The sequence below is a fragment of the Squalius cephalus genome (assembly GCF_949319135.1).
Source record: "Squalius cephalus genome assembly, chromosome: 20".
Lineage (NCBI taxonomy): Eukaryota > Metazoa > Chordata > Actinopteri > Cypriniformes > Leuciscidae > Squalius > Squalius cephalus.
In genome coordinates this window covers 26,191,595-26,218,667 of record NC_137141.1, presented here as the reverse complement: position 1 = coordinate 26,218,667, position 27,073 = coordinate 26,191,595, and the positions used below count along the sequence as shown (strand labels likewise).

Sequence of the window (27,073 nt, the reverse complement as noted above, 5' to 3'; positions counted from 1 at the left end):
CTAACAAAATGGGCAGCATCCTCAAAAGGTAGAAATTACTCATAAAAGTACTTTTATTCTAAAAATACAAAAGCTATTATTTTAGGGATGCGGTTAATTTTGAGTAAGTTAAAAGTTATTTATTAGAAGTTTTATTTATTTATTTCCATTTATTTTGAAATATTATATATTAATTATAATAGTTACAATTATTTTGTGGTTGAGAATGTGATATACTTACGTCTTCAGACTCTCGTAGCAGTTCTGTGTCTTCTACTTGCACTACAGCGTCTGCACCACATGGGATAGGAGCACCTGTCGTCACCCTCATCACTTGGCCTGGCATAACTGTGAGAGTGGGCTACACACAGAAAAAGACCCTTCACCACTGTATCAAAAAAACATACATGTGTACGCCTTTGGTGTGGAAGCAATACACTGATGATTTGTCCTTCTGATACTGGGTTAAATTGCGTTTATTCACATAAAATAACATATAAACACATAGTACATTGTTATCTGTATGGCATCAGCTGAGAAAGCAACAGTACAACAGAATGACCCAAGACACAAATGCAAACACACACTTTGCATGTTCATTTTAATGTGGACGTCAGCCATGAGCACTGGAGTGCTGGCCTGTACTCTGCTGCACACAGCCCACAGGGATCTCCCCCTCTCTCTCTGTTTAATGCACTCATTAAACACGCTCACTGATTCTGAGTTTTCTTGCCATCTGAGCACACAAGTATCCTGCAGATGCAAGGTGCCAGTGCAAAAGCAGGCATTTCCATGTGTAAGGAAGAGAAACTCAGCATGTTCACATCAGGTTTTCATGGTACAACAGTGTAAGAAGACTAGTGAGTGTTAGCTTAACTCACCTGCTCCCCAGCCTGAGACTCCCCGATGATGAAGCGATCACCAGGGCCATCAGCAGCTGAAAAACAGTAAAAAGAATAGTTATTTTCAGCAGGTTTGGTGAATGAGATTCTAATGGTAATAAGGTTAAGAATAAGGTTGTTATATCTTATTAAGCTTATTATGATAAAGTATTATGGGTAAAAGGGAAATAATCATAAGTTCTAATGAAGATATCAATTACACCTTTTTTATCGGCACAGTGCAGGTGCCAATTTGGCCCTGTTCCAAAAGGTGACGGACCGCAAAATCTGCCCTTTAAACTTGGTCAACTTGTTGTTGAACTGCAAACATGATATGTGTGAAATTATATAGATTTGATTTGTCGATGTATCTACCTCCTACATATATACATTTAATGGTGGTATAAAATTAACTTGGATGTTAAAACTTTCTCAAAATGTTTGTTTGTGTTTGCAGGCATTTGTTTGGGCAATGTGAAATACCCTGAACACTAAATGTGCAAATGTATGTTTATGGGCAGGTTATATTATATAATCAGTAATGTGATCGCTCTGCTCTTAAGTCAATAAAAATGCGGTACAGACTGAGAGAGGTTGGAAAATCTCCAGAGCGAGCACGGTTCCAGCAAGTAAAAAGCACCATTTGGGTGGAAAAGGGGTAAACGAGACTTATTGTGTGATTGTGTGAATTTGGCAGAAACGAGTAATCACCTCGAACAGCATAGCCATCTTTAACTGACGCAGGGAAAGGAGGCAGGTTGTCTTTGGCGTAGACGTCCTGAGCCAGAACTCGACCCATTCCATCTACAAACAAAAAAAAATTCTGATGAACTCATACAATCATGAATACAACAACAAAGAAAGATAACTTCCTTGTAAAAGTCAGAAAGGGAAAATGTGCCTAGATCAGAGGCCAGCAAAAGAATGCAAATGCATGAGAAAGCAAATGCACACATGCAGCCAAGACAACAGACATGAACAGAGGGACGTAAGAACAAGGACAGTGCATACTATGATGTACACTCTCTTAACTATTTTAATAATATAAAGAATGTATGTTATTAATTACCAGTTAAACATTTCATGTTCTATGTTTATTCTGGTAGCCTGCAAGCTAACAGGTTAACATATTAGCTTAGCATACTGCTAATTGACAAGCCTGCTAGCCTTGCACACCATTATTTGTAGTAGCTAGCACTGCTACAAAACGACAACCCATAATAGTGAAATTGAACACTCTTAAATAGTGAAATAACATCCCTAACCCTTGAAAATGTGAGAAGAATTTTAATCTATCTTTTATAAAGTAGAATTGTTATTTTTTTCCTCTTCAAATCATCTTAAATGACTGAAAAGTTCCTCTAATTGAGGAATCAGCCATCATTTCAGTGAATCAAGCTAACCAGTTAGCATACTAGCATAGCATACCGCCAGTCGATGAGGCTACTAACTAACTTTGTATTCAGCTAGTCAATAAGCTAGCTAGCTTAACGTACTGCTAACTCATAAAACTGCTAACCTTTGTAGCTAGCATAACCCACAAACGTTATTTTGATTATTTAAAAGAAAATCTTTAATTAGAAAAAGTTATTTTCATTATCTAGAATAACTTTTTTTTATTTTTTATATCAGGCATTACAAGAGGGGTGCATCTCAATCAGCTCCCTAGTTCAATAGTCAGGGCACTGATCAGGAAGCCAGACATTTTAAGCAGTGTGTAATAGTAGCTGTAATATGTGCAATAATGTATTTATAATATTTATAAAGAACTTTGTCAATGGTCGAATTTCACACATTTCATCCTCTCATGTGAAAGCACAAATATTCACACATAGCCAAAATGAAGTTGTAGGAAAGGTGGATGAGCGTGTGCCCTGAAACACAGATGTGCCATTTCCTCTGAACACCAAACATACACACTTACACTCACACACAAAGCCTGAGATCTCTTGGGGGAGCAACAAGCGCCCTCCCACACATGAAAAGAAGAAGAGAAAAGAGAGATGACAGACAGAGAGGGAGAAAAAGGGGAAGGAATAAAGAATCGGGGAGAGCCAGAAGGAATGAGAGAGAGAGAGAGAGAGAGAGAGAGAGAGAGAATAAAAAGAGACAGAAAAAGAAAGAATGAGAGAGTGCAAAGGTGCTCTTGTAGAGATAAAGCAGGAGAATGAGAGAGGGAGAGCGAGCTGATGCTAATGAGGCCTCTCCTCGGTTGGAGGCTGATTAGAAAAGACTTATTTCTCTAAAACAGCACATCTGACGAGGCTCTAAATATAGCGCGTGTCTGGATTGGGAGATCAAACAGATGGGGTCGGTGTTATCTACACACAGAGATGAGTACTCAAGCGCACATCACAGAGCCCTGACAACCCAGTCACCGTGAAACTGCAATGATTCCCTGCAGCTACAATACAACAAGCCCAGATCAACTCAACACAGCCGAGCACAGGCCCGTAAACAGACCACATGTAAGCCTGGAGTCCATACCAAATGCTGTCGTCTTGAAATGAACACTAAAACAGTGCTCCTAAAACTGAGTTAACGTTATCTTTGACTCAATTAACTTTAAACTTATGGGGGAAAAAAAGTTTATAATACTAATAAGCTTGATAAAGACAATTAATAAACTTCTAGTAACTTATAACCAAATGAAAAATGTTGGGGAAAAACTTGGTTGTTCTCTAAAGAGCCTAATTGAGGATATTTATAATAAATTGTACACATAAATTCCATATATTATGAATAGAATTGAAAACATTATTGTGAAAAATATGATACGAGAATCTGACTATATATATATATATATATATAGAGAGAGAGAGAGAGAGAAGAAAAGAAAAAAGATAAAAAAGACATTTAAACCTATTTTAATCTATCCTTTAAAACTAGAATGATTAGTTGCTTCTTCTAATTATATATTTTTTTCTCTTTAAAATCATCCTAAGGAATAATATCAGCCAATTATACACTACAGTTAAAAAATTTGGGGTCAGTAAGATTTTTTTTTATTTTTTTTTTTGAAAGAAATGAATACATTTATTTAGCAATTTATTCATAAATGTTGTACTTTTGAACTTTCTATTTATCAAAGAATTCTGAAAACATGCATCACAGTTTCCACAAAAATAATATATATTCAGGAACACAACTGTTTCCAATTGATAACTACAAGAAATGTTTCTTGAGCACCAAATCACTGAAAACTGGAGTAATGGCTGCTAAAAATTCAGCTTTGCCATCACATTAAAATAGACATTTTAAATTGTAATAATATTTCGCAATGTTTATTTATAATGTCAAATAAATTTAGCCTTGTTGAGTTTCAATATTTTTCAAATCTTAACAACATCAAACTTTTAAATAGTGGTGTATGTAGACATAGATGTACACAGCAATATCTGCAAACCTATTGGTTATTGGTAATTTATATCGGTGCATCAGAAACTCTTCTACATCAAAATCCATCAGAACAGGCTCTCACCTCAGCATACTCTAAATGGCCAATCTTCTCCAAGGCTGAGACCATTTATACATTTTAAATTCATTTTATTAACCAAGGTGACAGAAAGAGGTTTTAAAACAGACAGCCGCTCATAACTTACACCCATCTTGTTGTATGAACAACGCATTTCAAAAATTTATGAGTGACATTACTTGGCTGGGTGAGGATATTTCCTCTATTTACGCTGATCTGGACCTGCCCTCCTTGTGCTCGCACTGAGCTGAAAATCAATCACTTTTATCTGTCAGGAAACAGTGAAGCTCTACACACAGTTACTGATAGATTGAAGGCACAATGTTTGAGGTGCTGGTGGGTTTTGTGAAAAGAGGTGATGTCGGAAAAGCTTGCGTATTGAATGTTTGCTTTAAGTTGTTATTTTTACTGTTGGATTTGTACGCAAGCACACTGACATATCTAAGCGTTCACTGGCTTCAATAGCGGCAGTCATGGACAAATGATTTAGAACGCAAAAATGACAACAAAGCTCTTTAAAACTAGGCCATTCTTCATGGATACAACAAACAGATACAGCCAAACATGGAACATGATTCCGTTGACTATGTATGACAACCATGCCATGTCCAAATCAGTGGAACAAGCTAAAGGAAAACCAGTGAATCACTAGCCTCTTATGAGCTGAATCCCAATTCGATATACTATCCGTAATAGTGTCACATTAAAGAAGTATGTCAAAAGGTACTCAAATGGCATACTATTTCTGATTGGATGGATCATTCCATGCAATGCAAGTGGATTTGTTTGCAATGATTCACTGATGTAACATCAAGACACGATTTTTGTCACAATTTTGTACTGGCTTACTTCATACGTAAAAGTATACAATCAATGGCTAAAATGTTTATATTATACTTTGCATACAAGTATACAAAATTATGCAAATAGTGATTCAGCGACACTCAACTCAGTCCTTGACATGACTTTCTTTTTCCACCCTCTCATCAGTGGCAGCAAACAACCCTCAACCGCCCCCTGCTGGTCTGGAGGTGAAATGGCACTGAGGCATGGATGACTGTTCCACATATTACTGGGGCCGGATGAGCATCAAGCATGCTCGAAAGTGTGCGCCGGACATGAAGGTGCTGGGTAAGGTGCTCACTGACCTGTGTCAAACTTTTGGGCTTGGGCGGCACTGGCCAGGGCTATACTCTCTGCCTCTGCTTCGGCGCCAGTGCAGAGAGGAATTTTCCGCCAACTTGAGCCACTCTGGCGCCAGATGCCTTTTCGTGCTGGAGGGGCCAAGTCATCTGCATTGGGCCCTGCCAGACGCATTGGGCACATTACACTACCACATGGGCAATCCCACTATCCCCCACCACATGGACCGACATTAACGCCCAGCTCACAGACCTGTGTCTTGGTGGCACAATTCACATCCACATGCAAGGGTGGCTGCTCTGTGTTAGTGATGGCCATGAAAAATCAAAAAAGAGCCATAAAAAAAGAATAGCATGGGCTAAACTAAACAGCTTTTGGTGCACTGACCATAAAGTACATCCCATAGTTTTTTGTTTTGTTTTGTTTAATCTAACCATTGGGACTGGACCGCTCCGGATGTTCATGTGAATTGAGTCACTTTGAATTGAGAGATTGAAAACCTTCCATAGTTTTCCTGAAATTCAGAAAGAAGGCCTTTACAGTTGGATTTGTGTGTAAACTGATCACAGGATCTGTCTTCAGATGAACACAATGGCATCAAAGCTTCAGAGAAGGTCAGCGAGTTAAAAAACAACAGAGGACGGCGGATGGAACGAGCGACAAGATTAAAGCTGGAAAGATGGAGAGATGATGGGGTGAAAGAAAGAACGAACAGATGTGTGACAGATGAGGAGCTACAGGCAGGAAAGATGAAAAAGCTAAAGCTGAAAGCCTGCAAAGCAAAAAGCTTGGTGACTATATGCCTTCAGCACTTACTGGCCTATATACACCACAGTCCAACAGCCAATGAGAACACAGTTTGGTATCATAAGAGGGACAGTACTACATGTTAAAAGGATAGCCCACAAACAATGAAAATTCTTTCATCGTTCATTCATCCTTGCGTCTTTCAAAATCCATTTGACTTTCCTTCTTCCGTGGAGAAGAAAATAACTTATTCATGACAGCATGTCTTTATAACAAAATGCTCTTCACAATAATGAAAGTATTTTTAAGATGTTTTATGGCTCTTCAAATTACATTGTATGAAAAAGAGTAGCAAGAACATTCTTCAAAACTTACTGTGTGTTCCATGGAAGAAAGAAAGTCATATGGATTTGTAACAACATAAGGGTGAATAAATGATGACAATAATGCTGGTTTTTGGGTGAACTATCCCTTTAAGGCTTATTCACAACATTTTTTTTGAATGAGTCTGAATTTTAAATACTAAAATATGCATGACAACATTTTTTTAAATGAAACGATTCAACCTTGTGAACTCCATGCAGAGTCTGAGACACCATACTGCAATGATCCATTGTTGTTTTTTAATTCTGTTCTGTTCATTTTTACTGGTTGTTGAACAAATTATAAGGCAATCAACAAAACAAAAAAAATTCAGAGAATGACATAAACAGAAATAGGGTTTTTTTGTAAGTTGTAAACTTGCCAGTAGTTTATAATAATACTAGTAAAATACCAGTAAATAATACTAGTTTCTCAATACCAATTTCAATGCAACAACAAAAAAAATATGCTAGAGAATACATTCCTTTATTTTAAGGTATATATATATATATATATATATATATATATATATATATATATATATATATATATATATATACACACACACACACACACACACACACACACACACACACACACACACACACACACACACTTTGCTGTTCATGTCTGATTGTAGAGGACTCATAACAGCTACTAAAGTTATTCAGCCAAGAGCAGACTCTTTCTTGTTAATATTGTTGTTTGATTAATATTAATGACAGTTGCGGGTCTAATAGGCTGAATTTACACTGCAAGTCCTAATGCACAGATTTCATATTTGATTTGATCATATTTTTATCCCACTTGTTCATGTTCACCATCTCACCAAGATTGACCATTTTAAAATACTTTATTAATTAGTTTGCAAATATATATATTCTCTCATCTGGTTTAACTTCGTGCGAACAGGCATTTGGTGTAGTTTAGGGTTGGTATGCACAAACAAAGAGCTTACCTCTGTAGTTGATGATTTCAGTACCCAGGACAGGAGTCATCTCTAGCACAGTGATGAAGGCCTTGTCCATAGAAGTGAGGGGAAACGGGGACATGCGGTGTCTCCGAGCTACCTTGGTGATGTCCACTGCACTGTGACCTGATACAAAGAGTGAGAATTTACACATGCTCTCAAACGCACTTGCACAAACATCACTGATAATGCACAATCGGTCACCCACTTGCTCTCAGGATGTTCTCCTTGCTGCTGCATCGTGACTGCACCTACAGATATAGAGAGAGAGACGGAATGAGAGGGAATGAAGAAGAGAGAGAGAGAGGAATTGGGAAAAGAAAGAAAGAAAGACATGAAGAGAGTTAGCGCACAAAAGGAGCCCCATCCTCCGTCCAGGAGAGTTAGCATTCCACTGACAGGGTTCATATAGATCAGAATGATCATCTACACATTCAGACAAAACAACCAAAAGAAACTAGCTTGAAAACAAACAAACAAACTGAAAATAACATTTTCAGTCCTACTGCCATTATTATCATTATCATCATGGACTTAATGCTGTAGCAATGCTGAACATTTAAGTGTTATGTCATGTTAGCACTCTAGTGCCCAAACCAACCCGGCTCCAGAATCGTATCTGATATAACAGACATTAAAGTCAACATGAAACTTTTTAATTCTGTAATCTGATGTATTTTAGAGATGCAGTTGTAGGCATTTGAAACATTGAAGTGGAAATTTTGATTGGATCCACACAAAACACTATTGTACAGCTTCGGAAGACATAAAATACTACTTTTATGGTACCTTTATAGTGTTTTTTTTTTTTGTCATTTTACTGCTCAAGTAATGCCACGTGAACAAACACAAAATGGGTTTTCTGTCTGCTTTTTGACTGGAACTTGAGGTTGAAGGTCAAGTTTAGCCTTAAAAGCATTTTGACTTATCCCATTGATAATTCTCCTTTTTTTTTAAATCCAATGCTATTTGATATTGTTAATGTAATATTTTTGAAAAGTTTAGTTTCCTACAACAGTAGCCTAGATGTGGCCTACTTGATGTCAAATAAGAACAGTCATTTCAGAGGCCATTAATTATTTATTATTTACATATCTATTAAAATATACATTTATTTAAAAAATACGCTCAATTTCAAGTTGACTTTAACAATTAGGAAGCTCCGTAAAACAGAACACGTCAAACACTCCCTCCCATTCAGTTTAATTTTGACCCCTTTTAAGCTGAATTTCTCACAAAATTAGCCATGAATGTTTTAAGATAATAATAATAATAGCAAATTTGATTATACATTCAGCTGTAACTGTGGAATCTACCAATACAAAGTATCATAAAGTATGGAGTTCCCTTAGGCCAAGAGTAATGGTATGAGAGGGCAATCAAATTCCATGCAAAAATACACATTGACTTGAGGCTATAGTGGCTGAAGTCTATAGATATTACGTTTTTGATTTACTGCATGAAAGCGTTAAAACAGCCCTTTATGTGTCCTTCGTGCTGAGACGCAATGCCCCTGGCCTATAGGGGGAGACACACAAGCAAGTCCCAAATCCTTTCTACTCACGATCCAGTTACAACAGACTAGCACCAACACGACAAATCAATGATCGACACAGAGCAGAGAGAGAGAGTTAAAGAAAGACAGGAAGAGGAAGAAAACAATGAGGCGCAGCTCACATACAGCAAACAGCAATAAAACACTGCATCTAAATGGAGATAAAACTTAAAAGGAACAGAAAAACAGGAGAAAAAAGATCTAAGAAACAGAACTCAATGTCCACAAGAGACTCCAACACACCAAACGGCTAATAAAACAAAGAGAGCATTAGAAAGAGCAACGTCTATAGACAAGATAATGAGAGAGAGAGGAAAGAAACAAGACAAGGAGAGAGAAGAAGAGTGTAAAGCAAGGAGTTTGGACTCCTGACGCAAAGCAGAGTTTGCGGATGGAAACAGCTCCTTTTTTTTTGCGTGGGTTGGGAATAGTTACTCGCGAGTCGAAGGTCCTATGGTTCCTGCGATCATCTTTGAGCCCCTCCAGCCTAGAGTGGAGCTTTGGCAATGAACAGAAACAAAAGGGTTTACAACAGACAGAGCAAAGGAGAAGCTTTGGGAGACCAAAAAAGAAAACCGAATGAGTTTTAAAGGCTCTCTGAGACAGCGCTCGCTCAGTTTACACACAACAAGCTGAGATGACAACGAATGAGCACTGAGAGGTGAAGAGAGATCTGACTGGACGTCATTCGCTCCTGTTGCTAATGTTTAGGTGGGCATTATGCCGGCCAGCCAGGCGGTTTTTGAGGTGAGGCACAATGTCACTCGGCACGCACAGTTAGCGAAATCACACGGCACATACTGCACTTTTGTTCCAGTGAGATTTCAGAGGACACCAGAAAAAGACAGTGGTGTTGATTATCAGTGTGCTAATGGCCACCAGAACAGTTCAGAGTTTGTATAATACATTGGATGGATGGATGGATGGATGGATGGATGGATGGATGGATGGATGGATGGATGGATGGATGGATGGATGGATGGATGGATGGATGGATGGATGGATGGATGGATGGATGGATGGATGGATGGATGGATGGATGGATGGATGGATGGATGGATGGATGGATGGATGGATGGATGGATGGATGGATCTTTAGTTTCACTTGTTTTCTTTCTTTTCGTGAAGTACTGAATGCACTAAAACAAAAACTGTCAACTAAAATACAGGCAAGTTTAAGATAATTTGTCATAATTCAAGATACATTTAATTTACTGATAACCCTGTTTAAACTTTGTGTAATAATACATTATAAGTTATGACACCTAGAGTTACTGCAAATTAATGAATGAAATAGTAATAATTTATTTAAACCAGTAATACACAAACTGTTTCAATTTCTTTTGTTTTCTTTCTGTTTAGGTTATTTAGATTCTAGAGAGTCTATATTTAGATTTACCATAGTAAGTAAAAGGATCATAATGAAAACACAAAAACTGCTTCTAAAATGCAGATTAAAATATCAGGCCATAACTCAATGAATTATAAGATTAATAAAATAAAATAATTATTTAAAACAGTTAATGCACTAAAATAACATTAAAACGGTTCAATCAATTATTTTCTTAAAATAAAAATAAAATAAATAAATCAAATAAACATTGTCTTCCATTAAAGACCCAGTAGTATTAGTTGTATTAAAAAAAATGGGCCAGTTTAACTATAGTATTTCAAACACAACAACACAAACATGCCGATCTAAGACTAGTAACATCCCGTTAACCAGCAATCTTTAATCAAGTCCTGTACAGGCAAGGAAGACTGTACATCCGTGGCACTTTTTATTCTTCCCCTCCTCCTATTTGTACATCTAACATCCTTTCATCAAAAAACAGACAGCATGAGTGAAGATGCTCATAGTGACTCATAGTGAAGATGAGATGTAACCAATGATCACAGGACGGTTGAAGGAATGGATGGAGGCAATGAAAGCAATGCAGCAATGTCAGGTCTCTTTAAATCAGAGTGGGACCAAAGAACTCAGTGGACTGAAAACACACGCTCACAAACAGACACGTCCTCACACACATAGGGTGGGGAACGATGTGTCAGCATATGGGCAGATGAGAGTTAATCCCTGACCGGTGAAATGAAGATGGAGTAATTGGGAAACAGCAATGGGGAATGAATTATTAACAAGAGAGTGTCAGGCCCAATAAGAGGAACTCCGCTCTGTGATTAACCAATCAGAAATGATTGATAAGACAGTATGGAAACTAAAAGCTGTAATGCTGGTGAGCCATTTTATTAGCTCGGAAAGAGGGATGGAGAAAGATGGAGAGAGAGAGAGAGAGAGAGGTAAAAAGAGAGATGCTGTATTCCAAAACTTAGTGAGCTGCCTAACTAGACAGTCTTTTAAGGCATCATAGTCACACTCCTGACATGAAAGTTGCTCCAAAAGGTAGGCAGAATAATTATATAGGGCAATTAATTGATTAAAAATAATAGTCAACCTGATTAATCTCAAACTTTGAATTTGCATAAATTTCGCATCTTACTTTATTTTAAAGTATATACTGTATTGTATTGTATAAATATAGTGTATCCAGTTTTTTTTGGTATCAGTGTTTTTTTTAAAGAGAACCTATTATGCCGTTTTCTAAAATCTTACATTTGTTTTTGGGGTCTACAAGAACAGGTTTTCATGCTTGAATATTAAACAACACATTATTTTTCAGATATATTTACATTGTTGCAGCACCTCTCTTCTCAGTCTGTCAGTAACGCTCAGTTTAGTTCCTGTAAAACGCAATGTGTTTGGATTGGTCGGCTGGACCAGTGTGTTGTGATTGGTCAACCGCTTCGAGCATGTTTCGGAAATGTAACGCCCCTCAACATAACCGAGTTTCAACTATAGGCTGTAAAAAAATATGGACATAGTGTCCGTGACGTCACCCATAGGTGTCTGAAGAACATTTATGAAGCCCAAAGTGGGTGGAGCGGCCTTTGCCATCTTGGTAGCGAGTCACTCCCGGATAAACGAAATTGGGCAAAAAGGCGGGAGTAGCTGAGGTGACGTGACGGCACGGCTAACAGACAGCAGACAAACGGCTAGTAGTGACAGCAGCCGCAATCCACCTGTCACTCAAGTGGTCACGCCCTCAATTATGCACAACTTGAAGGCTTAATATTATTTAAATGGATGAGTTATACAAAAAAAATCACCCTCCTCACAGTTGTCATGAAGGGCAAAATTAGCTATATAGACCAAAACCACTTTTTGCACCAGGCTATAAACACTTTTTTTCTGCTGTTAAGTTGGGCATTTTAACATGGGGGGTCTATGGGATTGACTCTCTATTGCAGCCTGTCTCTAGCGAGCAGGCGATGAATTGGAGTTTAAGGTTGAATTGCAGAGACAGGAAGGTTGCCGTTTGGTTTCAACACACTACTAACTCAACCAGACCTCACCCCTTTATTTTGCATGCGTCTTGGGCGGGAATTATTTAAATGAGGAATATTGTGACGTTCTTTCCCGGAAGAAAACTCAAGACTACAATCAAGGCTTTCAGGGAGTTCAGAAACAGTGCTTACTAAAATAGAGGATAACTCCCTTTTTAGGTTGTGCTTTCTAACTTTGCAGACTAGTAGCTTTGCAGACTTGTAACTTTGTGACTTTGCAGCTCAATTAGCTAAAAGTGTCAACTGCATTAAATTAGGAATATTTAATAATTACACTACCTTCTAAAATAACTAATTTGGCCAAATTGTTAGAAGCGAGAATGCAGAAATACCAAAGTGTATTGCAATAAAACATCCATCAAAAATAGCATACAAGTCAAGAAAGATGTTAATTATAAATATATTTAATTAAATAGGTAAACAAATACTTGATCTAATTAAAAATTGTGAATCGATTCTCCTGTGCACTTCATGTGAGGAGCGCTAAGATAGCCAACTTTGCAGGCGGTAAAGCAAGGTAGTTCACTAGGTTTTGGAACAAAGCTAGAAAGAAAGAGAGATTTTTTTAAGACGAGACGTCAAAGCTATAACAAAAAGTGTCTTGATGCTACATCAGAAGGCTGTGGGCCACGTGCAACACTCTGAGGGAAGACTCTGGTGCATGTTTGTATGTGTGATTGACTGAGTGCTGACTTATGTGAAGATTAGGGGAGAAAGGGATATCTGTTTACCTGGTCCAAGGTAGAGTACCTTGACTTGAGCGTGATGACCTCATCCAGGTGAGCCCTGAACTCTCTCCGTGAGGCCTGGAGGAAGCCACAGGACAGTAACTCACCTGATACAGCCTTGCCCGTTAACAAACACACACACACTTCACAATATACACTGTCACAAACACACACTCTAAGGATCATCTAACACTGATATGAAAAATATGAGGGGGAATCAAGCGAAAAGTCATAATAGCAACATAATCCTACTACTGTACTACTACTACGCAACCAAAGAGGAGCAAAGCAGCTGCAGCGTGTCTCTGTGTGTTACGCCGATTTTTCATCTGATCTCTAAGAACAAAGGAGGCTTCCGTGGATAATGAGCACTCATGATTGTATAAAAGCTCATTTCTATAACTCCTCCAACTTTGTGAAGCTGGAAGTGTTGCAGAAAAGTACAATATAATGAGAGATAAAAGTCTTTAGTCTGGAAGGACAAGCGTGTATTTTGTGGTTTTTAAAGCTGCTGTAAGCAAATCAGAAATCATGCTAACTTCCACCACCATTCCCCATCCTTTTATACACTCTCGACAAAAAGCCGCCCTCCAAGGGTGAATCTCAGATCTTTCAAGAACATGTCTTAATCATATCAAATTAAAAGAAGATAACTTATATTATATTAAATTATATTTGTGAAAAATTACTGCAATGCAAAAAAACTTTCACATTACTGTAATGTGAAAAAAAACAATGATATATTATTTAAATTCTATTCTATTATCTCTATATGTTGTACAATTAACAGTATTAATGTATCACGACAACACTTGTTGTCTTTAATATATGAAATAAATAAAACACTACCTATTAAAGTAATAAGAATCACCATTGAGAATAATAGAAAATACAAAAAAACACTAAAATAATGCTATAATAATTTGATGATTGGTGGTATTTCATAAAAATTGATTACAGCAGCTTTAAATGTTTTTTTTTTTTTGATCAATCACATATTATGCTATACATTTTTCTAATTACTGATCACTTTATTCTTATTTAAAGACAGAAAAGTTCACAATTCACGAGAAATTGAAGCACACACACAAACACACTCTCAAACACACAAAACAAACTATGAGGCATTTTGGGGGTAAATAAATGAACCGATGAGACAGACTTGCATCACAGGGATGAGTTGTGCACGTGTGAGGTGTGTGAGCAATGATTGGCCGAGTCTCTGAGAGGGGCGTGGTTAGTCGCAGGGTGATGGGCGGCGCAGTGTAAAACATGCTGTACCTCTGTGACACTATAAGTGGATGAGCAGGAGGTGAGCCGGGCCTGGTGTAGGGAGAGAGGGAACAGGGAAGAGGAGGGTTAACACTGCAGCCACAAGCAGGGGGAACACATATAAACAGCATTCCCATCATTACAGTGGCTCACAGGCAAGTGCTCTACAGGGAGAGGACACATTCAAGACACAGGTGGCAGCAACCCCACTGCCAGTTTGACAGGACACAACTGCACAAGTTTGCCAAGACCTCCAGAGAGAGATTATCTTCAAACACAAAACGAAACATGCAACAAACTAGTTACAATGATAGCTCGCTGACAAAAAATAAAAAAAAGTAAATTCTGTCATAAATTACTCAAATTTCAAACCTCAATGACTTTCTTCCTTTGAACACAAAAAGAGAAATGTTGAAGAACGTGTTGGCTACTCCATATTATATTCTGCTTTTCCATTTTATGAAAGTAAATGAGATTCTGGGTTGTGGAGTTTTAAAATGAACAAATAAAATTATGCAATGAAAAAAAAATTAAAATAAGGAGCTCAAAACTATGACAAGAAGAAGAAGAAAAAAAAAATTATAACCACAAATTAAGAATTTGTTCCCACAACTTGGCCACATTAAATCTCTGCATGTCAAATCCTGATCTGTTCATCACATAAAACTATTGTATAACTTTAGAAGGTTTGGAATGTATAGTGCATGAGTAATATGGACAACTTGACTAATACTTTTATGGTGCTTTTGGTCACTTTGATGCTTTTGACAACCCGGATCCCAATTTACTTACTATCGTTTACTATTATGGCAAATGGCCAGTATTTCTCTTGCACCATTTCTGCTGTTGTGTTGCATCAGAAGAAGAAAGTCATGTGGGTTGAAAGATATGAGAGTGAATGATGATGGCAGAATTGTAATTTTTGGATGAAACTATCCCTTTAACGCCTGTTAATATTCTGAAAGAGGATAAACGATGGACAACAGAGTCCTTGCTCTTTTAAAATAAAAATAGTTTAAACATACTCTAAAACTCACAACACAAAGCTTCATCTCTCCATTTGAGAAAACTAAACTGCATAAAAAAAAAGGTAATTCTGAGATTGGTTATACTTATAATATCACAACATAACATGACCGCCAACATTTACATATCAACGCCCATTCAGTATTCAGCAACTCAGCCCACTCTGATGAACGACAACGTGAATTAGGCTAGTATTTCTCACATGCAATTAGCCATTCATAACACAAGTCAATTAAAATACAGAACTCTTACAGTAGCAGGTACAGTAACAAAAACAGTCTGTTTAATCTCACTGTTTTTGGTACAGTGTAAGATTCTGTAGAAATTAAGAACATGGTCGCTTTAACAGACTGCCAATGTAGCTGTATGTGTCAGAAGATATGTACGTGTATAAACAACAGAACCTAAAGAATGAGATAAAGGATGGATTGCCGTGTGAATATGAAGAACTGAAACTATGGTAAAGGACACACAACTGGACAAACGCATAATTCGAATTAAACAGAACCAATCAAGTCTATAACGTACCACTACGTGTCCTTGAAAACTTGTACCAGCCTTTAACCCCATTAGGCACGCACACACGCACAAACGCACACACGCGCACACACACACGCGCACACACACACACACACACACACACACACACACACACACACACACACACACACACACACACACACACACACACACACACCTAAAAAAATTAAATGCAGAGGCACTGCCAGATACAATATGTATCTCTTCCACAACTGCCACACACCTGTCACATTCAATGACAGGGATGTGTAATCGCCATGGCAAGCATAAGGGCTTGTTCTCCCCTTCAGCTGACCTTCAATCTCCTCTCCATTCATCAATGGAAGAGAGAGAGAGGAGGTGGGGGTGGGGTGGGCTCAGGAGCAAAGGGTCATTGGCCTGTCAATGTCCATTTATTACACTTCCAGAGAGGTTAAGCCAGATACGCTGTCTCTCAAACTAACTAAACATGTTATTAGTGTTTATGTGACTTAAAGTGCCTTATTTCGGTTATCCCAGTATCCTATATTTAACAATTTCTGTGTGACATTTCTTATTTTTGACTATTCATAATAAAGGTCCGCCCTGTTTACACCTCATATGATACAAGTAACACAAAAGCATAGAATATTGGTTTCTCCAGCACTTTTGAGAGCTATGATAATACATTTTGAAACTGAAATGGGCATTGCAGAACACCTGTCCCACATACTGACGGGTGAGGTTGCTCCCGTCTTGCTCCCTTTTAAAAGTCAACCCATTTCAAGTGAACAAATGCAATCACTATACTGACAGCAAACATGCCCAGCGACGCAGCCAGTAACATATTGCTTTCGACGAAAAACCTTTCATGTCAAACCTCCACTTAAGCAAAAGGGCATGGGAATTTTGTCTTCATGAAAATTATACATTGGGGTATTATTTAGTCATCATGACTTGAGGTATGATTTTCAATTTGAACAGCTACATAGTTACATAGGCCTATATAGCTAGTGCATAACCCGACTCCTACACTTAACATAAAACACCTAACAGCCAGAAAAAGTGCAGTCACAATAATGTAATGTCATTTTATAATTTTATATATATATATATAATTAAATATGTAATCAATGTCATAAATGTTTTTTAGACATGCAAATTTCTAAAGATATTTTGATAAACTATATTCATGATAGAAATATTGATATTGAATAGAAATATTGATGATGATTATTTACACCAAAGCAATGGGTTTATTGCTCACATCTGTAAAAAGGAACTATAGCGAACTTTCAGCATCAGCATTAACGCAAAAGAAATTAAATTTAGCACTTTTATAGACGAATAAAACAAAAAACAAGTTGTATATCATTTATATTATTTTTTAATTAAAACAAGAATCTTGTATATGGAAAATTGGTTTGTATCTGCTTATTCTTTTTAGTAGTGTTAGTATCAATAAAGAAGTCAGAAACCCATGACGTTATACTCGGAGTGGATCGTGACGTTAATCCGAGCGGTTCTTTTTGTTTAATTTATGCGACTCAATGGCAACACTATCAACGGCGAAATAAACCTGCAGCAGTCAGGTGGGGTACAGGTCAGGGCTCTTTAAGTTGTTTACGTTCATTATTATTGTAATGTTATGTGTTTTGAGACATGTGCTAGTTTAACGCCATCTTGTGACACTTATATTTGCTCCCTGCTGTACACGTTCATGTGTTTTGAAGGTTTTGACTTTGGAGACGCTCTGAAGGGAGGGTGGGACCTTATACTTTCAAAGCTAGCTCACTATTGCTAGTCTCTCTGAAAATTGCCTACCCCTCCTTTTATTACAGTCTCATTTTTCTGTCTGTTGCTGAAAGCCCCTCCAGGTGGTATCCTTAGTCAACCCTATCCCGCAAGCACACACCAGTGAACACACCAGGGTGAGCTTCAGTCTGAATCTCTCTGTCTGTATTTCATATTGCTGACTTATTATACATCACACACATGATGGGAATCACCAGTGATTAAGAGGTATGACACCATCATTACGTGTTCACTTAGTGTTTCTTCACAAAGATTGCCAACTACTATAAAAATAAAAATACACACAATGTATATGTATACAAATACAATCATCAACTACTGGCCTGGCATCCAGCGTTTTTAGTTGTTTTCGCAGATCTGTGTGAATGGGGATCGTTTTGACAATGTTGTTTGTCTATATGCGAAAAACGCTAAGGGAATTTAACTTTCTTAGTTTTTTTAGTACATCGTTGTCATGTAAATGTAGCCTAAATATTCTATCAGAGAGATTTCTCTTAATATTATATTACATTATATTATATTGAATTACAATACATTACATTATAGATGTTTTACAATAACATTGTGTTGGAACTTATTCATGAAATGTCTGTTATAAAACTTCTGAGAAAATGGTGTCTTTATAACGGAAAATCCAAAGTGTGTAAAATAACAGATTCCCCCTCCCACAAACAAACAAACACACACTATGAACATGAATGCGCAAGCACACACAACAAAAACAAGCATACGTACACTTGCACAACAGGCAAACACGCATAGTTAGCGACAGAAAGAAACAAAAATGCACAAGTCATCAAGGAAACAACACGATTCTCCCTGTAAGCACTTCCAAACAGTGGCACCTAATGGAGCCTCCATTCAGAAAGCCACAGTAATGTATCCTGTACGACCACATCAGACCACTGCAGCTGTTACAAAACCAAGTGGCTGCTCCTTACGCTGTAGATCATGCTGCACCCTGAAATCCCCCTGTCCCACGATCCCCCTCAGAAGCCCTACTCACTTACACCCCACACGCACGCACATCCAAAACAGACACGTGTATAACAAAACAGAGTGACGCATTAGAGAGGAGAAAGACGGCGCTTACCATGCTTTATCCTGGTACACAGAAGAATGCCGCAAGTCTCCCGTGCACACACTGACACACGCACACACACGCACACACACTACACGCATGAAGCCAGAGAGAGTGTAGGAGGGGAGAAAGAGGTGGAGTGAGACAGCATGCAAAAGCGGAGGATGAGTAAAAAACCACTGGGATCTAAATTTGGAGGAAGTGCAACCACAGATTTGAGGGATGTACGGCATAACGGGGTTGACGACTGTGTGTGCGGTTACGGAGAGTGTTTTCTGAAATCAGATCGGCTCAGACGAAGCATGTGAGTGGGTTAACAGAGGGAGAGAGAGTGTTAAAACGTATTATGCATTATTACCTCTGTGTTTAGTGCGCATGGAGAGCTCACAGCCAAACGGGGTCTTATGTAACAGCTGGACGATGTGCTGAGGGAATGCAGTGAGCATATGTGTGTGTGTGTGTGTGTGTGTGTGTTGCCTCTGGCCGTACTGGATGATGTATGCTCGGAAAAGGTTTTTAATCACACGCTGCTTTCACACTGCACACAAATCCAATTTGGCTTCGCATCCGATCTTTAGGCCTGATTGTTATTTTGATGAAATAGGAATTGTTTGTTCAGAATGTTAAGTTTCAGTGAATCCTCATTGTAACGATTTTAGTGTCAGCATGGTTCTAAAAGTCTCTCTCATACAACAAGCTGTCAGCTTGGAAAGAGACGACTGGAAAACTGGAATTCGGCCTCTGCTGATGTCTACTACACCGTTCTGCTGACCAGAACACAAGATACATTTTATGCATTCATGCATATATTGTGTGCAAAACTGCTGATTTGTTCACTACACAGTGAATGTCACACAGTTCACTATATAGGAAGGAGTCAAACAAAAAAGAACATATTCAGACACAGTTCCAAACAATATTGAGCGCACTATGGATTTTTACACACATTATCATTCAAAGTCTCATAAAAAAGTAAAAAATAAATAAATAAATAAATAAACAGCATACTGACCTTGAAGTTTTAAAATGCAGAGAACCTGCTTGAAATCTGACTGATCAGAATGCAGACTTTGGATTTAATGTTTTGGTTCCCATTTGGAACTGAAACTGTTTGGTTACCAACATTCTAAAAAAAATATATATTCTATTATGTTCCACAGAAGAAACAAAGGTTTGGAACGGCAAGATGATGGATTTTTAAGTGCCTCTGTCTTGGAAAACAATTGGTTGGGAAGTCAAACAATCCAGTATATATAATGTACGGTATAAGCAGTAGAGCTGCATGATTCTGGATCAATTTTTTGGTTTAAAATAGAGATCAAGATTCTCCCACGATTCTAAATAGACAACTAAACAAAATAACATGCAATTTACTAGAGGTTCTGACAAAATGTAAACTGCTGTGGTCCATTTAAAAATATTTAATTCATTTAAATTAATTATTCAAAAACAAATCTGTTTGAATGAATGATTCAATGACTCACTCAAAAAGGTCACTTATTTTATTACTGGATGAATCTGCATCTGATTCATTGACAAAGAGATTTTTTAACAGTCACATTTCACCACTTAAAGGTGATATCTTTGTTTGAAGCGTCGAGTTATGAAAGGTGACAGACATCAGTGTTTATATCCAAACTATAACTTTTATTCCAGTACTTCTGTGATCATTTGAATTATTGTAAGACAGAATTAATGACCCTGTGTGATAGAAAGGACTGTTTGTAAAGGTGTTTTATACGACAACTGCTCTCTCTGGGTCAGCGGCAGCGTAAACGCAGATTTTAATGTTTGCTGTGATCGTGCTTGTCAAAGGTTTAATAGACACAGGAAAATCGTTGTCAATTAAGAATAAGATCATGTGGGTGTTTGAATCAAAATTGCGATCTTTTAACGATTAATTTTAGCCAAAAAATTTAAATATTCCAAAGTTATTTACAATGATTAAAAGCCTCATTATCCTAAAAATGTTAGGATGTTTTATGATAATAAGGCGTTTAATCATTGTAAATGACTGTTCATGGGGTTATTACATGTTAAATGTATTTTTGTTTTCCTATTTTCATAAAACGTAAGTCTTTCCTCTTGTCTTAATTTACTTGATAAAATAATAAGTATGTTGTATCTTAAATCTAGGTAATGGTATATTAAGTCCAAAGTATTTTTTACACAAACGCTAGGGTCCACCCTGTACATGTGCAGCTCGATTTTTCTAAACGGTTGAGTTATGAAATGCTCAAAATAATATCAATGCCATGCATTTAGAAAACAGATTTTTATTTGATTACAAATTTAATTTGGCCCCTCTATGAATGTGAGCCCCACCACAGTCTCTCTTTTTTTTCTCTCTCTCTCTCTCTCTCTCTCTCACACACACACACACACACACACACACACACACGCAATATCCGCATATAAATTCTCCACACATTTGTGAACCTGCCATAACTCTATTTCTTCAAATCTGGGAATTCCCCAAATGCTCAAGCTGGTAGGTACACTGCTAAACAGCGCATGTAACAGAGTACACACACACACACACTTCTCTGCACGTTCTTTACTCTGTAGCCTCTAACTGTTAAGTGCCACCTGACACCCTTGTTCAGCAACTAAAGCCAAACTGCCAGACACTTGTCATAAAAAACACCAGTCAGCAGAATTAAAACCTAGCCTGAGGTCAACGCTGAAGCTTAGAGCACTTCATTGGAATTCTGCTTACCACAGGCGTTTCACATACATCCTAAAAAAAAATGATATAAAGAGGCTAAAACATTTCCATTATATACTTCAAGCATTTTGCAGACCAACTTTACATGTTACTAAGACAAATACTTGCATCTATTAAAGGAAAACACAGTTGTAATACACACTGTGTTCACTAGAGGGAGACAGAGAAACTAGTGCAGCACCACTAATTACTTATTCTTATTATGTTGACAGATTTCACGCACACATATGACTTATGTGACCCATTGTCTCATGAGCTAAATTGACACACATACAGTGGTCCTTACCCATGATGTCCACGTCATCAGGGCCAAAATAGGAAACACACACTAATACTATGACACTAAAAAACAATTGAGAAAGAGCTGCAATCAAAGTAACATATTGTCACGCACTCCACAACAAAATGTAACTTGTTATAAACACAAAGAAATGACTACATTCAGTATACAACTCGATTGTCTACACCAATAGCACTTTCCATTCAAAAGTTGAGATGCGAGTGCATGTTTGATAATGATGTAAAAAGTGACCAAATACTGACACAATAGGGGCTTTCGCAACGGGAAGATCTAGGAACTAAGTTATAGGAACTAGCCACCAGGATGGTTCCCCGAGAACTACTGGTTCCCCTAGGAACGTTTTACTGGTTGCATTCGCACCGCCAGTAGGAACCAGTAGGAACTCTGAAGTGACGTAAGCCACAATTGTTGTTGTGACTTTTATTTTGACAGCGTGGCGGACCTTTATTTTGACGTCACTGAGAACGCCAGCCAGAGCCTGAGCACACAGCGCTCGCATTCTCCGTGTTCATTAGTTTACGGTCTGTCTAACAGTCCTTTCTAATACTTTATTAGACAGAACTGTTATACATAGAGAGTAGACAGTAATGAAAAGTTATTAGCATATGCCGTGTGGTTGATGTCCAGTGTTGCTAGCTGAGCAGAAATACATTATCATGTTTCACTTGGTCCCCTCAAAGTTGCGTTGGGTTTTCTCCTCAGCGTAAAGGTTAAGAGGCCCATCTATCACTGTTTTCCATGTTCGAAGAGTTAGTTTGTTGACTAAATATATAGGCTACAATCTGTGTGTTTACACAGCCTTTTTTTAAAATGGCGGGTGCTGGCGTTTCGCGTGCGTTCGGCCAATCAGCGTACACTAACGTCACGGATAGTTGCTGTAGTGCTGGTTTAGACCCTACTCTGATGTAGGAGCTAAATTAGTTCCTCCAAAAGAGTTCCTAGAACTAAAATCGTTCCTAGATCCTGCGGTGCGAACACGCCAAAATCCGGAAACTTCCGCCAATAGTTCTAGGAACTATGAAAAGGTTCCTCAGGTGTGAAAGCACCTAATGCGAGTTAGGCCCTGTTTACACCTGGTATTAAGATCCGTTTTGGTCGATCGGATAACAAGTAGACGAGGGAGGCACATTCCCGTTTACACCTGGTGTTTTAATCCGTCTCTTTTGTCCACTTTCAACCACTTATGTCCCGATTTCTTCGAGGGGAGGGTCTTTGGTCGGGTAAATGTATGTGGGTTTTTTTTTTCAGATCTTTCGATCTAATAGGCAAATACGCATGGAGACGCGCATGCCGAATTCTGTGAGTTTGTTAGAAATCAGGAATGGTGAGAGAACATTGTGATTGGTAAATTTTTCGTCTTCAAACCAAATTTGGGTCTTCATCCGACAAAGTTTAAATCCAGTCTGGCTAGTGTGCTTCCCATAATTTTTCCACATTAGGTCAGTAGGTGGAGAGCAGGTGGTCCTTTGTAGCCTAGAAATCTAGACGCACCCTAGCGGCCATCCTTTCGAGATGGAAAAACCAACTTTCGAGTCGGTGGGCGGGCTTAACATAATGACGGCAGAGTTGTGACGGATCTGCGTGAATTCCCTGCTACTTGAAAACAAAGAATGGCGGCTGCTGCTGGCGAACAGCGGTCTTTCGAATCGGCTTTGGCCGCGAATCTGGAGGACTTGGAGTTAAGCTTTTCTTTGAGAAAAGAACAAAAAACGGCACTTAAGTCATTCTTAAAAAAGGAAGATGTGTTTGTAGTTTTGCCGACCAGATACGGCAAAAGTTTAATCTATCAACTAGCTCCGCTGGTGGGCAAACGTTCTGGTTGGTTGTAGCGCTATCCTATTGCGTGCAGAGGGAATTTGAAAGACAACCGTTTATCCCGCCTCTCGGATTGAGCCGTGCCAATGGTGAGTTGCCAGACCTAACATCTTGATGTAGGCTAGGTCCTTTGTGGCTGTCTGAACGCATTCGACCACATGTGCGTTTACACAACTAAAGCAATCCAGTCGAATGCGTTTTCGACTACCTCTGGAAGTGGTCGAAAGTGGACAAGCTCAAAACGTTTCACCAATCCAAGATGGATTGACCATCTTAAACGCATCTTAATACCAGGCGTAAACAGGTCCTTAGAGACACTTTAAATAACTGTTAATGCTGCAAAAAAAAAAAAAAAAAAACACTCAAAAGAGCTCCTGAATATCTTAAATAAAATAATAACAAATGTTATGAATTAATAGCCCATTATAGAATTCATCTAATCATACCCTGGATCTAAAACAACAAACTGTCAACCGCTACAGGAAGAAAATCAAATTGGCCAAACTTAAAATTCAGCCAGTGAAGAAGCCCCGCTTCTCCTCTCACACGGCCCAATGAGCAAAGTCACTGCTGTCTGGAATGCAAAGCAGTGTGTCAAGCAGCCAATGAGGTGGCAGCAGATGAGGATCCAGCCATGGAGGATACTGAGTGCATGACGAAACAGAAAGCTGAGGGGAGAAGGAATGGTGTGAATAAAGGGAGAAGGGGCGGAGTCTTACTTTAGGGGTGGGGCAGGAGGCAGTGGAGAGGCGGGACTGCTGAGCACAAGGAGACTCTGAGGGTGTGGTGCTGAGAGAGGCGGTGTCCCGCGGCAACACCTGCACGCCTCGTGAAATGATGGACTCTGGGATCTGGAAATAGAAGACCGTGACAGTCAAATTCAGTAAAGAATTGTCAAAATTAAGCATTTATACTTAAATATTATTGTTTACACTACCATTCAAGGGTTTAGAGTCTTAATACTTTTATTCAGCAAGGACACAGTAAATTGCTCAAAAGTGACAGTAAAGAAATGTATAATGTTACAAAAGATTTCTATTTCAAATAAATGCTTTTCTTTTGAACTTTCTATTTACCAAAGAATCATGAAAAAAAAAAAAGGTTTCCACAAAAATGTTAAGCGGCACAACATTGATAATAATAAGAAATGCTTCTTGAGCACCAAATCATCATAATCAAAATCATGTGAGACTGAAGACCAGAGTAATGGCTGCTAAAAAAAAGCAAGGAACAAATTGCATTTTAAAACATATTAAAATAGAAATTGCTTAATTGAAATTGTAATAATTTTTCACAATAAGTTTTTACTGAATTTATTATCAAATAAATGCAGTCTTGTTGAGCATAAGAGCCTTTCAAAAACATGAAAAAATCTTAATTATTCAAAGCTTTTGAATGGTAGTGTATAATGATGTAAAATGGTTGAGAAGGACTAAGGTATTTTAGTTAAACGGAAATTAAGTCATTAAATAAAAATTTTAAGTAAAAAAGTAAATAAAAAAAAACCTAAATAATTGTGAGTATATATAAAAATTATATATATATATATATATATATATATATATATATATATAAATATATATAATTATAATTATTTAATATATATATATATATATATATATATATATATATATATATATATATATATATATATAAACAAATTCTATATAATATATAATAATTTTCAATGACACACATACACATATTTATTTATAAATATAAAATATTTATTTTATTTATTTATTTAAAAAAAAATTAAACCCCTGATCTTTTACAACAATCAAAATTTTTAGTCGTTAACATATTACCTCCATATGTGTTGGCTGGCACATTGCAAAGCATTAGCCAATCATAACACTGCTTATTTGCATATAACTCTCAAAGGTACAATAGCATCAGAGAGGGGTGGTAAATAATGTAACACAACATTAAACCTTGATTAACATGGATTTTCAAATGCTACAGAAGCGCATAATATGGCCCATTAAATGTCTGCAGAAAGCATCAATGAACATCCACAGCAAAGACAAATATTTGAAACGCCATGATCTATACAGAGTGATATTTGTTACTGTATTCAGACTGAGACTCTGCCTTTGATCCAGCAGGCGAGTCTTCGTGCAGTAACAAACTGCAGCTATGCTGTCTGGGAGAACCGTGGTGGGATTAAGCAGGAGTCTGATGGGCAGAAGGGCGAAGAGCGCAGGGATCTTCCACAGGAACGCTGGGGCTTAACGGAGCACTAATTAACACTGGGGCTAAATCAAGGCCTCGCAGGAAAGAGCAGCTCCACAAGCGCTTTAATTACCCAGCGCAGAAGCTAACCCGGCGCTAATAATAGCATTCGACTCAACCTCTGCCTTCCCAGGAGACTCGTGCTGCGAGCGCTCCCTGTGGAGAACACAGTAATGCCAACCTGCATGACCCCATTATAATTACTATATAAAGACAGCTAATACAGGATATACACTCAATCCTCTGCTATCAGGGAAAAAGCTTTACAAGACAAGGCAAAGCTGAACAACAAGACAAATATTGCTTACTAGATAATAAACTGATACAAGGCATTACAGAGAGACAGAGAGACGTGCTTGCCAGTGCAACACTAAGGTGTTGTGGGTGGTTGCCAAGGTGTTACTTACTGGCAAATTCAAAAAAGCAAGACCTCAAAGTGCCAAGTCTATGATATTTTGGTCTCTAGATATGGCTTTATGTCTAAATAAATAAACAAATAAATAACAGTATATATTAATAATTTACATTTACAATTAGCATTAAAAAGGTTAACTTTGTAGTTACTGTATTGTGATGCAAAATCATTTTGTGTAACATTCAGATTAATGAAAATTAATAAAAGAAATAAAAAGATAACATTTAAATTATGAATGAAATTATATAATGTTAAATGCCTGGTTTGCTTAAATTTTGATTATTAAATAATATTAAAAGAGATGGTACAGGTTTATACATATGTTGATGTTACACAATCTACACAAGAGTTAAAGTGCCCCTATTATGCTTTTTCTGATATTTCCTTTCATGTAGCGTTTAATATAGCTGTTTGAGAATGTAAAATGTCTGCAAAGTTTCAAAGTTTAAAGTGCATGATAATTGGAGTTATGGTCTACCAAAAGAAAGAACTAATTCAGAACTGCCTGAAAAGAGTCGCCAGTAATTCCAGCCTTACTTCCTGCTCAAACCTATGTAGATTTGTAACATATTTGCATAATGCCAGGCTAATGTCTTCATTAGCAACATCTACTTTAACCCCGTCCTTAAACACTGTAGTTGTAG

General features: G+C 37.7%; 1 protein-coding gene across 20 annotated transcripts in view; it reads right to left on the bottom strand.

Annotated features, from left to right (window-relative positions):
- The window catches only part of gphna (gephyrin a), a 79,942-nt gene that overhangs the window by 10,797 nt on the left and 42,072 nt on the right, over window positions 1-27,073 (bottom strand). For 4 of the 20 annotated variants that reach the window (XM_079853370.1, XM_079853385.1, XM_079853383.1 and 1 more), the window contains 10 exons: window positions 24,499-24,630; window positions 14,525-14,566; window positions 13,247-13,321; window positions 9,549-9,611; window positions 7,767-7,809; window positions 7,547-7,684; window positions 5,484-5,639; window positions 1,572-1,664; window positions 861-916; window positions 221-340 (listed from right to left, as the gene is read on the bottom strand). In XM_079853370.1, the coding sequence (XP_079709496.1) occupies window positions 221-340; window positions 861-916; window positions 1,572-1,664; window positions 5,484-5,639; window positions 7,547-7,684; window positions 7,767-7,809; window positions 9,549-9,611; window positions 13,247-13,321; window positions 14,525-14,566; window positions 24,499-24,630 (918 nt within the window). The remainder of the gene's footprint in view (window positions 1-220; window positions 341-860; window positions 917-1,571; window positions 1,665-5,483; window positions 5,640-7,546; window positions 7,685-7,766; window positions 7,810-9,548; window positions 9,612-13,246; window positions 13,322-14,524; window positions 14,567-24,498; window positions 24,631-27,073) is intronic. The other 16 variants (XM_079853386.1, XM_079853372.1, XM_079853388.1 and 13 more) reach the window with 9 other exon arrangements.